General features: G+C 46.8%; 1 protein-coding gene across 1 annotated transcript in view; it reads left to right on the forward strand.

Moving 5' to 3' along the window:
• Positions 1-10,830: 10,830 nt before the first annotated feature.
• Positions 10,831-18,052, forward strand: part of FMN2 (formin 2) — a 428,360-nt gene continuing 421,138 nt past the window's right edge. Inside the window, exon 1 of the mRNA XM_063917606.1 lies at positions 10,831-12,416. Within this exon, the coding sequence (XP_063773676.1) occupies positions 11,045-12,416 (1,372 nt within the window). The 5' untranslated portion in view covers positions 10,831-11,044. The remainder of the gene's footprint in view (positions 12,417-18,052) is intronic.

Raw genomic sequence — 18,052 nt, forward strand, 5'->3', positions numbered from 1 at the left:
GGTAGGTAGTAAGATTCTCTCTTTGAAGAGGCCCTGGGTGGGTTGGGCATACCACTCTATGCACACGTCCGCCTCGCGCGGGGTTTCAGTCCTTATTAAGCGGACAGTCCCTTTTGTAATGGAATCTATACAAACGGATCCGTGGGGGAGATATGTGTTTTTGAAATGTAGGTTATTTTATGTTCCTGTCCTCCTGCTGGCAGTCTACGTGCCCCCTCCGTATTCTCCCGATGTACTTAAGAGGGTTGCTGGGTTCATGGCCTTGTCTCCCGGGGTGTCTGTTATTTGTTTGGGGGATTTCAATAATGTGCTAGACGTGGTCATGGATAGGCTCTCCATGTCTCCGTCTGCTGCAGGTCCTGGGGGGTCTGGGTTTGCAAATGTGGTGTCGGGGTTGGGCCTGGTCGATCCATGGAGACTGAGACACCCTTCTCTTAAACAATACTCGTGTTTTTCACACTCCCATTCTTCGTTCTCTAGGATCGACCTGGTCCTCCTCTCGAGTGATATGGTTCCCCGCGTCGGTAACATTAGATATGAGACTAGAGGTATATCAGACCACTCCCCCTTGACCTTTAATTTAGACTTTAATTGTGATAGAGGTCAAGCTGTGTGGAAATTTAACCCATTCTGGCTTGTTCACATGGGAGATGGATCTGAAATGGTGGCCGCATGGCGGGAGTTCTTCGAGCTGAATAGCACCGACCAGTCTATCTCTAACCTATGGGACACATTTAAGGCCTTTTTACGGGGGAGTTTGATTAAACGGGTGTCTGAATTAAAATCCTTCTATAGGAAAAGGGAGGCTGAGTTGGAGACCCGGAGTGTCGCTGCAGAACTACAATATTTGCAGGATTCCTTGATCAGCTCCAAGTCGGCCTGGTTATCGGCTCAGAGGGAATGGAGAGATTACCTAATGGAAAAGACTCAGCATAGACTCCTCTTCTCATCTCATGCCTTTTATGCCACGGGGGACAGGCCGGGGACATATCTGGCTTCTCTGGCTCGGGGAGACAGACCTACTAGTGTGGTGGTAGAGATTGTGAGCGCTGAAGGTGTCCACCTGACCCAGACTCCAAAGATGACGGCTGAATTTGTATCCTTTTATAGTCGCTTATATAAATCTAAATTAGATTGCACCTCATCACAGTTAAATGATTATTTAGACCGTGTCTGCTTCCCCACCTTGTCCGGGGAGGCCTGCGACCTTTTGGAGGCGCCCATTTCCCCCGATGAAGTTAGAGCAGCGATTGAGGCCTCTCCTAGTGGTAAAGCCCCGGGATTGGATGGAATACCATCCGAGGTATATAAACATAACTTGGATTTTTTTGTCCCCCACCTACTTGAGTTATATAGCCAGATGTTTACACAGGATTCTCTTCCCCCGTCTATGGCGGAGGCAGTGATTGTGGTTCTCCCTAAGCCTGACAAGGATCCCAAGAGAGTGGAATCCTACCGTCCTATATCCCTCCTACCCACTGACATTAAAATTTTGGCCAAGATATTGGCTGGTAGACTAAATACAGTTATTTCCCACATTATACACCCGGACCAGACGGGATTTATGCCTAATAAATCGACCTCCATTAACCTCAGACGTTTGTTTACCCACCTACAAATCCCCCGGGCGGACCCTTCCTCCTCCATTGTTGTCTCGTTGGATGCCGCTAAGGCTTTTGACTCTGTGGAGTGGGAATACTTATGGGAAGTTATGCGTAGATTTGGCATCGGCCCGAAATTTATTAAATATGTCCGACTGATGTACTCCTCTCCATCGGCAAGGGTGGCGGTCAATGGTTTTGTATCTCACTCCTTTTCCCTGACTAGAGGCACGCGACAGGGTTGTCCCTTGTCCCCTACTCTGTTTGCTATGGCCATTGAACCCCTGGCATGTCTTCTGAGAACAGATGCGGGTATTTATGGACTTAAAGTGGGTGCTCGGGAGGACAGAGTGGCCCTATACGCTGATGACATCCTGATGTTCGTGGATCGCTATGCTGAGTCTATGCCTAGGATCTTGGAAATTATTGATGGGTTTGGGCGATACTCTGGCTTACTGATAAACTGGGAGAAATCCTTTATTATCCCGCTTAAGGGCGAGGCCCCTGCCTCCCCATTGATGGTTCTTCCACTGAAGTGGGTGGAATCATTCAAATATTTGGGGGTTTGGGTGTCTAATGACCCTCAAAAATTCTCTTCTCTCAATATTACTCCTCAAATAATATACCTCCGTGGCCGGGTGCAGACGTGGGGTAAGTTGCCCTTAACAGTCACGGGGAGGGTTAATATGGTTAAAATGGTCTTCCTGCCCAAGCTTCTCTATGTCCTGCAGCAATCACCCGTCTATATTCCACAGAAGATCTTTAAACAAATAGATGGGTTGATTTCCTCCCTGGTGTGGGCCAGTAAACGTGCACGCTTAAAACTAGATACCATGACCAGAACACGTGAAATGGGCGGTCTGGCCCTCCCCAATTTCCGTTTTTACTACTACGCGGCGCAATTGACACATATCTGGGAGTGGGTTAATGATCTCGATCCCCTGGCTTTGCATTCACTGATGTTGAATCACGACTACCCGGGGGGCTCCCCATTACAGCTACTTCTCTGTGGCAGTGTTAAAATGTCCACAATACCGCTTATTAAGCAAGCCATCCTGGTGTGGAAAATGGTGCACTCGGTGATGCGGGGCCATGGCGTCGACCCTGACACCCCTCTGGATAATATTTATGGGTTACCTGAACTGTGTCAGCTTCAGGTCCGAGAGGTTTGGGGAAGATGGGGAGTATCATCTATGGGCCATATATATAGTGATGGGGTTCTCAATTCTTTCCAACAACTTCTACACGCACACAACATTCCCTCAAGGTTCTTTTTTCAATTCCTACGGCTGAGACATGCACTGGCAGCCCAGTTCCCAAATGGCCCTCCAGTCTTAATTGACTCCCCGGTTAAAACAATGTTGCAGACGCTAGACGCGGGACACTTAGTTTCTAGGATATATGGTCGTATCCTGCTAATGCACCATAGTGACCCTCTCACGGCTCTTCGGGGTAGGTGGGAATCAGATGTGGGCATGCTATCGGATGATGCATGGAATACTGCCATAGGGGCCCATCGGATCTCCACCTCCTCTGTTAGATATCAGCAAATACAACTATACATTCTACACAGGGTGTATATGACCCCGGTGAGATTAGCACATATCGGGGGAGCCCACACCTCGCAATGCCCTAGATGTGGAGCCGTGGATGCAGACTTCTGGCACTTACTGTGGGTGTGTCCTGGCGTGTCTGTGTTTTGGACGGCGGTTATACGGATCCTGTGTGACACAGGTATTCCCTCCTTCGTGTGTACTCCTGCGCTCTGTACACTGTTGATTGTGGACGAGGAAGCCTTGGACCCACCTAGTAGACGATACGTTATTAACCTATGCGCTTTAGCTAGGGTCTGTATTGCCCGGCTATGGCTGGCTAGTGAAGCCCCGACAACTGGGGCGTGGATATCCCTGGTCAATGAAACGATTGCGCATGAAAAATTTGTGTTTCTGGCTAGGAAGGTGGAGAAGAAATGGTCAACAATATGGGGTAGATGGATGGATTCTAAATATTACAAAGAGAGATATAGTTAAAACCGGGTTATTTCCAGTGTGTCAGTATGGGATGTTATGTGAGAGGGGAGTCCTCGCGGCCGGTCTTGCCTTGCTATGATATCTGTAACATACTGTGACATTTCTGCTGTGTCTAAGAGTTTCAGGGAACTGTTATGCTCTAGATGTGTTGAGCTAAGATACCGTTGCTTTGTGACTATATGCTCTATAGGTAATAATGTTTAATTAATATACTATAGACTGCATACATGTAATGCTATCTCCACACATGTTGGGTGTGGTCTATGTTTGTGTGTTGTATGTGTGAAGTGTTAACGCAAAATTGAAAATCTCAATAAAAAATATTGGAATTTAAAAAAAAAAAAAAAAAAGCAAAAGAGTACGTGGATCGTCCTTTCTTGCCAGAGGTAAGGGCAGAGGGAAAAAGCTGCACAACACAGCTAGTTCCCAGGAACAGAAGTCCTCCCCGGCCTCTGCAAAATCCACCGCATGACGCCGGGGCTTCCCTGAGGGAGTCCGCTCCAGTGGGGGCACGTCTTCGGCTTTTCAGCCACATCTGGGTTCACTCACAGGTGGATCCCTGGGCAATAGAAATTGTTTCTCAGGGATACAAGCTGGAATTCGAAGAGGTGCCCCCTCGCCGGTTTTTCAAATCGGCGCTACCAACTTCTCCCCTAGAAAGGGAGATAGTGTTACATGCGATTCAAAAATTGTGTCTTCAACAAGTGGTGGTCGAGGTTCCCATGCTTCAAAGAGGGAAGGGATACTACTCAACTCTGTTTGTGGTCCCGAAACCGGACGGTTCGGTCAGACCCATTTTGAATTTAAAATCCCTGAACCTCTACTTAAAACGGTTCAAGTTCAAAATGGAATCGCTCAGAGCGGTCATCGCCAGCCTAGAAGGGGGAGATTTTATGGTATCTCTGGGCATAAAGGATGCTTACCTGCATGCTCCCATATATCCTCCTCATCAGGCGTACCTGAGATTTGCGGTACAGGATTGTTATTACCAATTTCAGATGTTGCCGTTTGGGCTTTCCACGGCCCCGAGGATTTTCACCAAGTTAATGGCGGAAATGATGGTGCTCTAGCGCAAGCAGGGTGTCACAATTATCCCATACTTGGACGATCTCCTCATAAAAGCGAGATCACGAGAGAAATTACTGAACAGCGTGTCACTTTCATTGAAGGTGTTACAGCAACACGGCTGGATTCTCAATAGCCCGAAGTCACAGCTGATTCCTACGACTCGTCTGACCTTCTTGGGCATGATTCTGGACACAGACCAGAAAAGGGTTTTTCTTCCGACAAAAAAAGCTCAAGAACTCATGACTCTGGTCAGGAACCTATTGAAGCCAAAACAGGTGTCAGTGCATCACTGCACTCGAGTCCTGGGAAAGATGGTGGCATCATACGAAGCCATGCCCTTCGGCAGGTTCCATGGGAGGACTTTCCAATGGGACCTACTGGACAAGTGGTCCGGGTCACATCTACAAATTCATCAGCAGATCATCCTGCCCCCCAGAGCCAGGGTATCTCTCCTGTGGTGGCTTCAGAGTGCTCACCTCCTAGAGGGCCGCAGGTTCGGCATTCAGGACTGGATCCTGGTGACCAGCCTCCGAGGTTGGGGAGCAGTCACACAGGGAAGAAATTTCCAAGGTCTTTGGTCAAGTCTAGAGACTTGTCTCCACATCAACATCCTGGAATTGAGGGCCATATACAACGCCCTACGTCAAGCGGAGGCATTACTTCGCGACCAACCAGTTCTGATCCAGTCAGACAACGTCACCGCAGTAGCTCATGTAAACCTTCCAAGGCGGCACAGGGAGCAGAATGGCGATGGCGGAAGCCGCCAGAATTCTTCGCTGGGTGGAGAATCATGTAAGCACACTGTCAGCAGTGTTCATTCCGGGAGTGGACAACTGGGAAGCAGACTTCCTCAGCAGACACGACCTACATCCGGGAGAGTGGGGACTTCATCAGGAAGTCTTCGCGCAGATTGCAAGTCGGTGGGGACTGCCCCAAATAGACATGATGGCGTCCCGTCTCAACAAAAAGTTACAAAGGTATTGCACCAGGTCAAGAGATCCTCAGGCGGTAGCTGTGGACGCCCTAGTGACACCGTGGGTGTTCCGGTCAGTCTATGTATTTCCTCCTCTTCCTCTCATACCCAAGGTGTTGAGAATAATAAGAAAAAGAGGAGAGAGAACAATCCTCATTGTTCCAGATTGGCCACGAAGGACCTGGTATCCGGATCTGCAGGAGATGCTCACAGAAGATCCGTGGCCTCTTCCTCTAAGACAGGACCTGTTGCAACAGGGGCCCTGTCTGTTCCAAGATTTACCGCGGCTGCGTTTGACGGCATGGCGGTTGAACGCCGTATCCTAGCGAAAAAAGGTATTCCGGATGAGGTCATTCCTACTCTAATAAAGGCTAGAAAGGACGTGACATCAAAACATTATCACCGAATATGGCGAAAATATGTTTCTTGGTGTGAGGCCAGGAATGCTCCTACGGAAGAATTCCATCTGGGCCGTTTCCTTCACTTCCTACAAACTGGAGTGAATTTGGGCCTAAAATTAGGATCTATTAAGGTTCAGATTTCGGCCTTATCCATTTTCTTTCAAAAGGAATTGGCCTCTCTCCCAGAAGTACAGACGTTTGTGAAGGGAGTACTGCATATTCAGCCTCCTTTTGTACCTTCGGTGGCGCCTTGGGACCTTAACGTGGTGTTAAGTTTCCTTAAGTCACATTGGTTTGAACCACTTAAAACGGTGGAGTTGAAATATCTCACTTGGAAGGTGGTTATGTTGTTAGCCTTGGCTTCGGCTAGGCGAGTTTCGGAATTAGCGGCTTTATCACATAAAAGCCCCTATCTAGTTTTCCATATGGATAGGGCGGAATTGCAGACTCGTCCTCAATTCCTACCTAAAGTGGTCTCATCTTTTCATATGAACCAACCTATTGTCATGCCTGTGGCTACGCGTGACTTGGAGGATTCCGAGTCCCTTGATGTGGTCAGGGCTTTGAAAATTTACGTGGCCAGAACGGCTAGAGTCAGGAAAACAGAAGCACTGTTTGTCCTGTATGCAGCCAACAAGGTTGGCGCTACCGCTTCAAAGCAGACTATTGCTCGCTGGATCTGTAACACCATTCAGCAGGCGCATTCTACGGCAGGATTGCCATTACCAAAATCGGTTAAGGCCCATTCCACTAGGAAGGTGGGCTCTTCTTGGGCGGCTGCCCAAGGGGTCTCGGCACTACAGCTGTGCCGAGCTGCTACTTGGTCGGGGTCAAACACCTTTGCAAAGTTCTATAAGTTTGATACCCTAGCTGAGGAGGACCTCCTGTTTGCTCAATCGGTGCTGCAGAGTTATCCGCACTCTCCCGCCCGTTTGGGAGCTTTGGTATAATCCCCATGGTCCTTACGGAGTCCCCAGCCTCCTCTATGGACTACGAGAAAAAGATTTACCGGTAGGTTTAAAATCTTATTATTACATTGTTTATTCTGCATTGTATGTGACTTATGCTAGTACTGTTGCATGATTCAATCTCTCTGTCTGATATTGCTTTCCCTTTTTCTGTATAACTAACCCTTGCAAACTGGTGTGTTTGGGTTACATTTGCCACACAGTACTGTATATTGTATTTGCTGTGCGCACCTTTTCACATACTATCCCTGTTACACACTACACATTGCCAGAATTGTGTGTGTATACAGTAAGTCTGCTATGTCTAACAAATCAAATGACTTGCCTGCAGAGTCTATTTTTTCTTGCGATATCAACCCCACGGGAGCGCGCATCGGTATCGCAAGATGTGTACACACGATGCGATATTGACTAACTTTCCGATATAGTCAAAATCATAAGCATACATTACACCATGTGTATGCACCTTAAGACTAGAGATGAGTGGGTTTGGTTTTCAGAGAACCGAACCTTACCGGACTTCAAGCTCCAAACCCGGGTCCGAGTGAGGCTCGGGTTTTCCCACCTGACTCAGAAACCAGTACGAGACAAAACGTCATCATCCAGCTGTCGGATTCTCGCGGGGTTTGGATTCCATATAAGTGGCCGTGCGTCGCCGCCATTTTCAGTCCGGCATTGGAGAGTGTAGAGAGAGGACGTGTCTCCATTCTCTCAGTGTCCGTGTCTTGTGCTGCATCTGTCTACTCACAGTGGTTGTGTCCTCTGCTGCCATATGTCCAGTGCTGCTGTATAGGGTGCTGTGTTGTGCTGCATCAGTTCAGTGGTGGTGTATTGTGCTGCATCAGTCCAGTCACAGTGGTGGTTTCCTCTGCTGCCGTATGTCCAGTGCTGCTGTATAATAAGTCCCTTACAGTGTTGCTGTGTTGTACTGCATCAGACCAGTGGTAGTGTCCTGTGCATCAGTCAGACCAGTGACCAGTCACAGTGGTAGTGTCCTCTGCTGCCATATGTCCAGTGCTGCTGTATAATAAGTCCCTTACAGTGTTGCTATGTTGTACTGCATCAGACCAGTGGTAGTGTCCTGTGCATCAGTCAGTCCAGTGACCAGTCACAGTGGTGTCTAACTAGACACTGTCTATCTATCACCCGGATACCAATTATTTTATATAGTAAACTCAGATACGGATTTATGCATCTTTCTGTATGTCCGTCCTATTCTGAGTTAGACAGAACTTGTCCAAATCTGTGTTTCTGTGCAATAGGGTGTTTTCAGGGCGTAAAGCGGGTGGTGAGGTGACAATGTAATTATACATATTCACGCTGACATGTGGTAGTGTAATGGGCGTGTACCAAAAGCTCTGTGCAATTCTGAGTAGTGCATATGGGATGTGGAATCTGTTACTGACGGATCTCTTGCACCAAGCATGGGGCTTATTCAAGTGCATATATTAATAAAGAACCTGATTTGGATTTGGAAGCAAGGCAGAAAAAGCATGTAACTTTGTATCAGAATTAAACCATTTTGCAATGTAAGGGGAGGAAATAAATGATCTATCTATCTATCTATTTATCTGCACATGCATGGTCATTAACAGCGCATGAACCAGTGGCTGTTGCCAGGGAGGGATCTGGACAATCCCTCTCCAGATAAATGTTGTGATATGTAGCCCACAGATTACAATGGCTAACTCCATCACTATTGCAATGGGAAACAAGGAAAGTGCAGGGAAATACTTTCAGAGGATACTTACTGTATATTTTAAAGGTATCCTGTTTTTTCAGGTGTTTTCCCGCAAAATGTGTATAATAATTATGCCTCCAAAACATGACTAACATGTAAGTGACTTTATATAGAAGACAAAGAGACAGGATCCACTCATAGCTCACACCCTGGCTGAGGCTGTGAATGGAGGGTAATGAGACTTTACAGGGTACATTTTCAGCTGATCCTACTTGAAAATGGGTGGCGGCCAGGGGGTGCTGCGAGGAAAGTGGATGGGAGGACAGATGGGAGCTGAGGAGGAAGAGGTAAGGAACATATGAAGTGGGAGGTGAGAAGGGCACAGGGATGATTCCAAAGGAGGGACCAGCTCACAGTAACCAGCTACACATTGGAGTTGGGTGCAGTGGGAGGAGGGCCTTGGAGGCAGAATGAGAAGGGCTGTGGGGAGGGAGGAGGTGGAGCAGTCGGAAAGGGTATTGGGGGTCATTCCAAGTTGATCACTCGCTAGCAGTTTTTAGCAGCCGTGCAAATGCTATGCTGCCGCCCACTGGGAGTGTAATTTAGCTTAGCAGAAGTGCGAACGAAAGGATCGCAGAGCGGCTACAAAATTATTTTGTGCAGTTTCAGAGTAGCTTCAGACCTACTCAGCGCTTACGATCACTTCAGACTGTTCAGTTCCTGTTTTGATGTCACGAACACGCCCTGCGTTCGCCCAGCCACACCTGCGTTTTTCCTGGCACGCCTGCGTTTTTTCAAATACTCCCTGAAAACGGTCAGTTGACACCCAGAAACGCCCTCTTCATGTTAATCACTCTGCGGCCAGCAGTGCGACTGAAAAGCTTCGCTAGACCCTGTGTAAAACGACACCGTTGGTTGTAATCGTACGTCGCGCGTGCGCATTGCGCCACAACACATGCGCAGAAGTGCCGATTTTTTGCATCATAGCTGCACAGCGAACATTTTCAGCTAGCGATCAACTCGGAATGACCCCCATTATCTCCATCCTGACACTGCCTGTATTAACTGTAGATGGCAAGTAACCCATACTTACTGACTTTGTGGCTGCTCTCTGGGAGAGAGCAGGGCAATGATGGGCAGAGGGGGCGGAGACGGAGGCAGAACGGATGTGGGATGGAGGAGGTACGGGGGCGTGGTTGATGAGGAGCCTCATTTAAGCCACACACCCCGCTCTGTAATCCAGATATTACAGGCATTATACTGCAGGGGGCGTGACTATGATGACGCTATTCAACAAGAATCGTGTCATCGACTGCCCGGACCGCCCACTTTACTCAGTAAGTGGGCGGCTGGGCAGGGGGGACCGCAAAAATCGGGAGACTTGCCTGCTCTTCCGTGGGGGGTTACCCGATTTTCGGGAGCAAGTAGGTAAGTATGAGGTAACCCTTACTGTGTAATTTAACTGGCATCTCTGAAATATTTGGGGGGTGTGGGGGCGGAAGGGACAAGCTGTCCCCTTGCCCCCCCCCCATTCCAGTGCTTATGGTTATGGACATAATTAACAATTATGCTGCCTTCATCCAGTCTTACAATCTAAACTATCCGATTTCATGTGACAAAGCGCACATTAACAGGTTTTATTTTGTCATTATTCAACAAAAAAAAGTCAGTCAACATGAATACGTTTCACACGACACTTCAGCATGTATACACATCTGCCCAATATGCATTTGTTTCCTGGGAATTGTAAAATAATATAATTCCATTTAAAAAAAATACTAAAAAACCTAAATATTAAAATTATTAGTTTACTATATATTACCATACAGTATTTCAATTAGGCACAACAACAAATACTACATACTGTACTGTAAGTCCTAAAGTATATAATACTGATTTGTATTATGTAAATCCTGCATTTAGTACACAGGCTACACCAATTTTATTAACGTTGCATAGGTGATTATTATAATTTTTTCAGGTTACTGTTTTCCCACCCAATATTTTTAAATACATTAATGGAAATAACGTGAGTGCTGATAAGTGGCTGTATTTTGTTCTAATATGCGTAGCAGATCTCGCAGCAGTGAAATCAGGATCAGCTTCTGGTGGGAGCAGTCAGTAATGTGCAGCTGAACACTGAGCATGTCTCTGTGGAGCAGCCTGCAAGCAGCTCACAAAGGCAGCACAGACGGAAGAGAAATACAACAAACAATAGCATCTCTTCCTTTACAGCAAAGGGAACAGATTTTCTCACTAAGCATCAGCTGTGTATCCCGGTGAAATGTATTATTTGTTAGAGATCATCCATTTCTGAACAAGATGGGGAATCAGGATGGGAAGCTAAAGAAAACATCGGGAGATGTACAGGAAAGAGCAGAGCCTAGGCCTGAAGATGGAGAAAATACAAAAAAAGGAGGCAGAAGAACCTTAGGAAAACGCAGTGAGCAACATGGTAAAAAAAGAAGCAAGTCTGAGTCCAGAGCTTCTGTGTTCTCCAATTTAAGGATCAGAAAGACACTAGCAAGATCCAAAGATGGTACATGTGATTCTAAGGAGGATGTATTGGGAAGGCAACATCTGCAAACAGAGGAGCTGGACAGTACCCATTCACTAGCTACAAAAACCCCAGACATAAGCATTTCAGCCGACGAAGGAGGCCTTTCTGATACAGATGCTGATAATTTCCAGATCTGCAAATCCCTGGTAGCAGCTGCTGCCAGTGAGATACAGGAAGGACAAAAGACCAGTTCAGGATCTGATACAGATATATACAGCTTCCATTCAGCCACTGAACAAGATGACTTGCTGTCTGATATCCAGCTGGCAATTCGAATGCAGTTTTCTGAAGAGGGATCTTATGAAAGTGAAGCTGGTCAACTGTCAAAAGTTTTTCAAGGACACCTGACAAGCTCCCACACATTATTTTGGGATGCAGGTGAGCAGCTAACTACTAGTAAGGAAAGAAACACAAATGTAGCTCATTCAGATGAAAAAGAAGGTGTTGTTATTAATGAAACTGAAGGTTCTTGTAAAGTAACGCTTAATGCATTCGGAAAGGAAAGCCTCCCTGATGAAAGCTGCCAAGACGCTGCAGGTGAGACAGCAAGTTTAACAACTCATCTTGATGTCTCTTCTTTACCAGAACATATCAATGAAGCTAGAGACTTCGGATCTGTGCCTGATGGAAGTCCAAAGGAAGATATTACTACCATTACTGATTGCAGGAATTCTTCAAATACAAATGGAGATAACAATAATGTAAGCTGTATAACGGAGGAGAAACATGGTTTATTACCTGAGCAAAATAATACAGTACTTCTTAGTTCTACACCAGTCACTGAGGATAGGTATACATATTCAACTGCCCAAAAAGACACCGAAAGTAAAGCACATACTGCAATTAAACCAACCAGACAACAAACCTCTTCAAACTGTTCTCCATTTGCCTCACCTCTGCATAGTCCACAGTTTCGTAAAAAAATTAGCCAATTTCTTAAAGAGGACAATGTATGCATTCGAAAGAACACATCCAGCAGCTTGACAGGGAGCAGCAGCAGGTCTGCAGACTGGACAAATGAAATGATCAAGGCCCAATATAAGAATCTGAGGAAAGGAAGCTCACCAGAAATGTTACCATATGGAGCAAAGACTTCAAATGTTCCTGCATCAAGTTTTCCCAATGTGTTCACAGGTGAGGAAACATTACATTTTAAATGATTGCAATATACTTTTTATCCTGTAATTGTGAGTGGTATTGTGTAGGTGCTACCTAGACATACAAATATTGGCACATTGATTGCTGTTTTATAGAAACTTTTATACATGTACATTTTTTCCATGCAGCAGAGGCTGTACCGATTCTCAGTGAACAGTTCACTAATGCTCATAACCTAACACCTTTGCATGTACTTTCATGTTAGTGGTATTGGGAAGGGAGGGTTAGTGGGGTAATGGGGGTGGGTAAACATACTTACCCAACCCCTGTCGGGATTCTCTGCTTAAGGGTGCCGATATTGGTCATATGACTGCCGGCATCCCATCCACCAGAATATCGTATGTATCCCAGCGGTAGCCCGTTTGTAGCTGACAAAAAGTTACCCCAGGACCCTCCCTGGAAGTGACCGCGCATGTGCAGACCTCCCGGCAGCCGTCACAACAAGCCCTTGTGCCTGCGGGTGCTGAATAATACATGTGCTCGCTATGATCGCATATTGCAATGTGATCCTGGGAGGTAAGATCCCACCCAGAACGCATTGAATATGTGCTTTATGAGAAATGGCCCCCTAAGTCCCTGTACGGGGCTGACACTCTGCAACCACACCAGCAGCCAACCCTGTCAGTCCGGGAGCAAGCAACAACAGCTTCAAAAGGGGAGACTAATCTCTCCCGTCTTCCCTCTGACAGCTGCCGCCTGCCCCAGACCCCCCCCCCCGAAAGGAGCGCACACAGAAAGCTCCACACTCAGCAGCTCAGGTCGTTGCAGGGTGCCAGTCTGGTCCTGAGTCCTGTACCATTCCAGCTTTCCCACAATCCAGTGGGTATATAAGCCAAGGTCTTAGTGCTATTAGATGGGAGTGCAGAAGAGGATACTGGGGCCCAGATTTATCAAGCCTTGGAGAGTGATAAATAGCGATAAAGTACCAACCAATCAGCTCCTAATTATCATTTTTCAAACGCAGCCTGTGACATGTCAGTTAGGAGCTGATTGGTTGTTACTTTATCACCGTGCAATATATCACTCTCCAAGGCTTAATAAATGGGGGCCTGGATCTCTTGACCGCACTGGAAGAACATGTGCAACTGACAGCTGACAGCCTTGAGGCAAGTGTATATATGTGTGTATTAATGTGTTGGGGTGTGTTTGTTTTAATGTCTGTGTGAATGTTTATGTTTAAGGCTTATCATTCATTGCCTGTTTACATAACATTTGGTAAGAAGATTCACAAATACAGAATTTAGAAAGGCCTCAAAACGTTCATATTTTATGAGAACAGAAGGGTGCTTTGCAGTATGACAAAAGGGGATTTCATAACATTCAGAGATGATCAAAGTGTGTTGGTGGACGACACAGAACAACAACATATTTTATAGCATTGTTTATTTGTTTCTTTTTTAAGAGAAACACTAAAACTGTAATGCAACATTAGTTATCTCTGTGGATTTTTTTTGTGATAACTATATTGACAGAAATTAGCTGATTGCTGATTATGAGTCTAATTCAGAATTGATCGCAGCAGCAAATTTGTTAGCAGTTGGGCAAAACCATGGTGGTCATTCCGAGTTGTTCGCTCGCTGCTATTTTTAGCAGAATTGCTAATAGGCTAAAATCCGGCAGTTCTGCACATGCGTATGCACAGCAGAGCGCACGCGCTAAGCAATTTTACACAAAACTATGCTATTTTACTCACGGGCGAACAAAGCTTTTCAATCGCTCTGCTGATCGTAGTGTGATTGACAGGAAGTGGGTGTTTCTGGGCGGAAACTGGCCGTTTTCAGGGAGTGTGTTAAAAAACGCAGGCGTGCCAGGTAAAAACGCAGGAGTGGCTGGAGAAATGGAGGAGTGGCTGGCCGGACGCTGGGCGCGTTTGTGACGTCAAACCAGGAACTAAACGGACTGAGGTGATCGCAATCTAGGAGGAGTAGGTCTGGAGCTACTCAGAAACTGCAAGGAAATACTTAATAGCAGAATTGCTAATCTTTCGTTAGCAATTCTGCTATGCTACGATACACTGCCAGAGGGCGGAGGCTTTGTGTTTGCATTTCTGCTAAAAGTAGCTAGTGAGCGAACAACTCGGAATGAGGGCCCATGTGCACTGCAGTGGGGGCAGATATAACATGTGTAGAAAGAGTTAGATTTGGGTGGGTTATTTTGTTTGTGTGCAGAGTAAATACTGGCTGCTTAATTTTTGCACTGCAATTTAGATTTCAGTTTGAACACACCCCACCCAAATCTAACTCTCTCTGCACATGTTATATTTGCCCCCCTGCAGTGCACATGGGGGCTCATTCCGAGTTGTTCGCTCGTTGCCGATTTTCGCAAAAGAGCGATTAAGGCAAAAATGCGCATGGTTCGCAGTGCGCATGCGGTTAGTATTTTAGCTCAAAACTTAGTAGATTTACTCATGTCCGAACAAAGATTTTTCATCTTTGAAGTGATCGGAGTGTGATTGACAGGAAGTGGGTATTTCTGGGCGGAAACTGGCCGTTTTCTGGGAGTGTGCGAAAAAACGCAGGCGTGTCAGGGAAAAACGCGGGAGTGTCTGGAGAAACGGGGGGTGGCTGGCCGAACGCAGGGCATGTGTGTGATGTCAAACCAGGAACGAAACTGACTGAACTGATCGCTATTTGTGAGTAAGTCTCGAGCTACTCAGAAACTGCTAAGAAATTTCTATTCGCAATTCTGCTAATCTTTCGTTCACAATTCTGCTAAGCTAAGATACACTCCCAGAGGGCGGCGGCTTAGCGTGTGCAATGCTGCTAAAAGCAGCTAGCGAGCGATCAACTCGGAATCACCCCCATGGTTTTGCCCAACTGCTAACAAATTTGCTGCTGCTGTTCATATACAACAGTAAAAAATGTGACACTCATAAAAAAAATAAAAATAAACCAGTACAAACCAAATATATAATAATTTTATATCTGGCTACACAAATTGCCATCACTAGGGTTGCTAGAAAATGAAACCTGGAGACCAAAACAAACCTGGGGCCTAATATTGCAATTGAAATGACTGGTTGGAGATCAATTGCTGGTATCCGAAGAGCCAAAACATAACTCAGCATTTCTCCCCAGCTCTGCTTAAACTGAAAGATGTCACTTATAGAAAGTGCTTTTTCAGTACAATTATCTCCCTCTGCTGCTTTAAGAAGCAGTAAATGAAACTTTGTTCTATAGGCTTTAGTCTCCCATATCCAAAATTCCAAATCCGGAGTATTCCAAAATACAGAATTTTTGGAGCACAACTGAGATAGTGAAACCTTTGATTTTTGAAGGTTTAATGTGCCATCAAAGTTGTACAAACTTTGCTTAATGCACAAAACTATTATAAAATATTGTATAAAAATACCTTTAGACTATGTGTACTGTATATGAAACATAAAAGCATTCTGTGTTTAGACTTGGGTCATACTTGCCTATTCTCCCGGAATGGCCGGTAGGCTCCCGTAATTAAATCAGAAGGTGCTCCTGGCTAGCTGGAAAAGTTGGCAAGTCCCGCACCCCCCAGGAGCAGCACACATACCCCCTTCAGGGGGGGTTGCCGGTGACGCAAACTGACTGAATCGCGTTATTGTAACCCCGCCTCCTGCCCCACTATGCCGGTAATCTTGACACAGTGTAGCGGCGCCACGACGATGCGATCTTGCGGTCACGCCTCCGCTCCACCCGAAATAGAGCATCATATTTCCCCCATCATGCCCCCTGTGCCACATCACACCCACTGCTGCGCCAACCTGGCATGTATGCAAGTATGACTTACCGTATATACTCGAGTATAAGCCGACTTTTTCAGCACGTTTTTTTGTGCTGAAAAAGCCCCCTCGGCTTATACTCGAGTCAGTGGAAGGAGGGACACGGAGGGCACAGCGCGCGGCTCTCCTGTGTCCCTCCTGCGTCTCCGTCGGTGTGTGTGTGTTAAATGTACTGCCCGTTCGTGAGCTCTGATTGGCTCACGAACCGGCACTTCAATTAACACACACACGCCGCCGGAGACGCAGGAGGGACACAGGAGAGCCGCGCGCTGTGCCCTCCGTGTCCCTCCTTCAGAAGAAAACGCGGGAGCGATGGAGGGTAAGTACCCTTCCTGGCACTGTGGGGCATATCTGGCAGCATGAGGGCACATCTGGCACTGTGGGGCATATCTGGCAGCATGAGGTCACATCTGGCACTGTGGGGCATATCTGGCAGCATGAGGGAACATCTGGCACTGTGGGGCATATCTGGCATATCTGGCAGCATGAGGGCATATCTGGCATATCTGGCACTGTGGTGCATATCTGGCACTGTGGAGCATATCTGGCAGCATGAGGGCATATCTGGCACTGTGGGACATATCTGGCAGCAGAGGGCACATCTGGCAGCATGAGGGCATATCTGGCACATCTGGCACTGTGGGGCATATCTGGCACTGTGGGGCATATCTGGCAGCATGAGGGCATATCTGGCACTGTGGGGCATATCTGGCAGCATGAGGGCATATCTGGCACTGTGGGGCATATCTGACAGTATGAGGGCATATCTGGCAGTATGAGGGCATATCTGGCAGTATGAGGGCTGTGTACGGCTAGAGCTGCATTTCCCACCCTAGGCTTATACTCGAGTCAATGAGTTTTCCCAGGTTTTTGTGGTAAAATTAGGTGCCTCTGCTTATATTCGGGTCGACTTATACTCGAGTATATACTTTAGGTCCTAACCCAAAATATCTCATTATAGTATGCAAATATTCCAAAATACAGAAAAATCCAATATCCAAAATACTCCTGGTTCAAAGAATGTTGGACATGGGAGACTCAACCTAGCTGTAATACTGTATAGAAGCTGCATTTAGTGGCTCATGGCACTTGATACAGAGGCATATTGTGAGCCCCAAAGGTAGGCATCGACATTGCTGGGCAAATTTGATGGAGCATTTTAATATGTGCTACAGAGACATGCTGGACTGTATGATTAAGGGGCAAATTCAGTAAGGATCGCAAGTCACGATTCGTACAGAATTTTTGCGGGGGTGGCGCAGGCGCATGCACAGCGGGACTTACTGCGCATATGTCCGCATTTTCTGCGGGGGCCACAGAAAATGCGATCGCCTCTGCCTGTCAATCAGGCAGAGGCGGTCGCGGGGCGGCAACGCTCCGTTTTCAGGGAGGAAACGGAGCGTTGTGGGGGCGGGGCAACCCGAACAGTGGGTTGTGCGGCGCTGACTGGGGCATGACGGGCGCGTGGTCGCAAATGGCAAAAATGGCGCTAGGACTCCTGCGGCCGCAGCTATGCTGCACCGGCAGGAGTCAACCTTTGTTTCTGCTAACAAGCAGAAATTTGCGAGGCAAACGCAATTTCTGTTTGTAGCGGGGGGAAGGGGCATGCCCAGCGATGGGCGGCCCTCAGCATGCATGCAAAAGGATAGCAAATTCTGCTGATTAGCAGAATTTGCTATCCTTACTGAATTAGCCCCTAAATGTGCTTGTCACTGTTGAGTAAATGTGTCAGGCATTGCTGCTACATACTGCATTACTGGATTAATGTGTTGAGCACTGTGTTGTTTGTTGGGAACTGTTTGTATGCATTGTCAAACTGCATTTGTACATTATGCTCTATACATCTGAAGCTTTTTGT

The sequence above is a fragment of the Pseudophryne corroboree genome, chromosome 4 (genome assembly GCF_028390025.1).
Source record: "Pseudophryne corroboree isolate aPseCor3 chromosome 4, aPseCor3.hap2, whole genome shotgun sequence".
NCBI lineage: Eukaryota > Metazoa > Chordata > Amphibia > Anura > Myobatrachidae > Pseudophryne > Pseudophryne corroboree.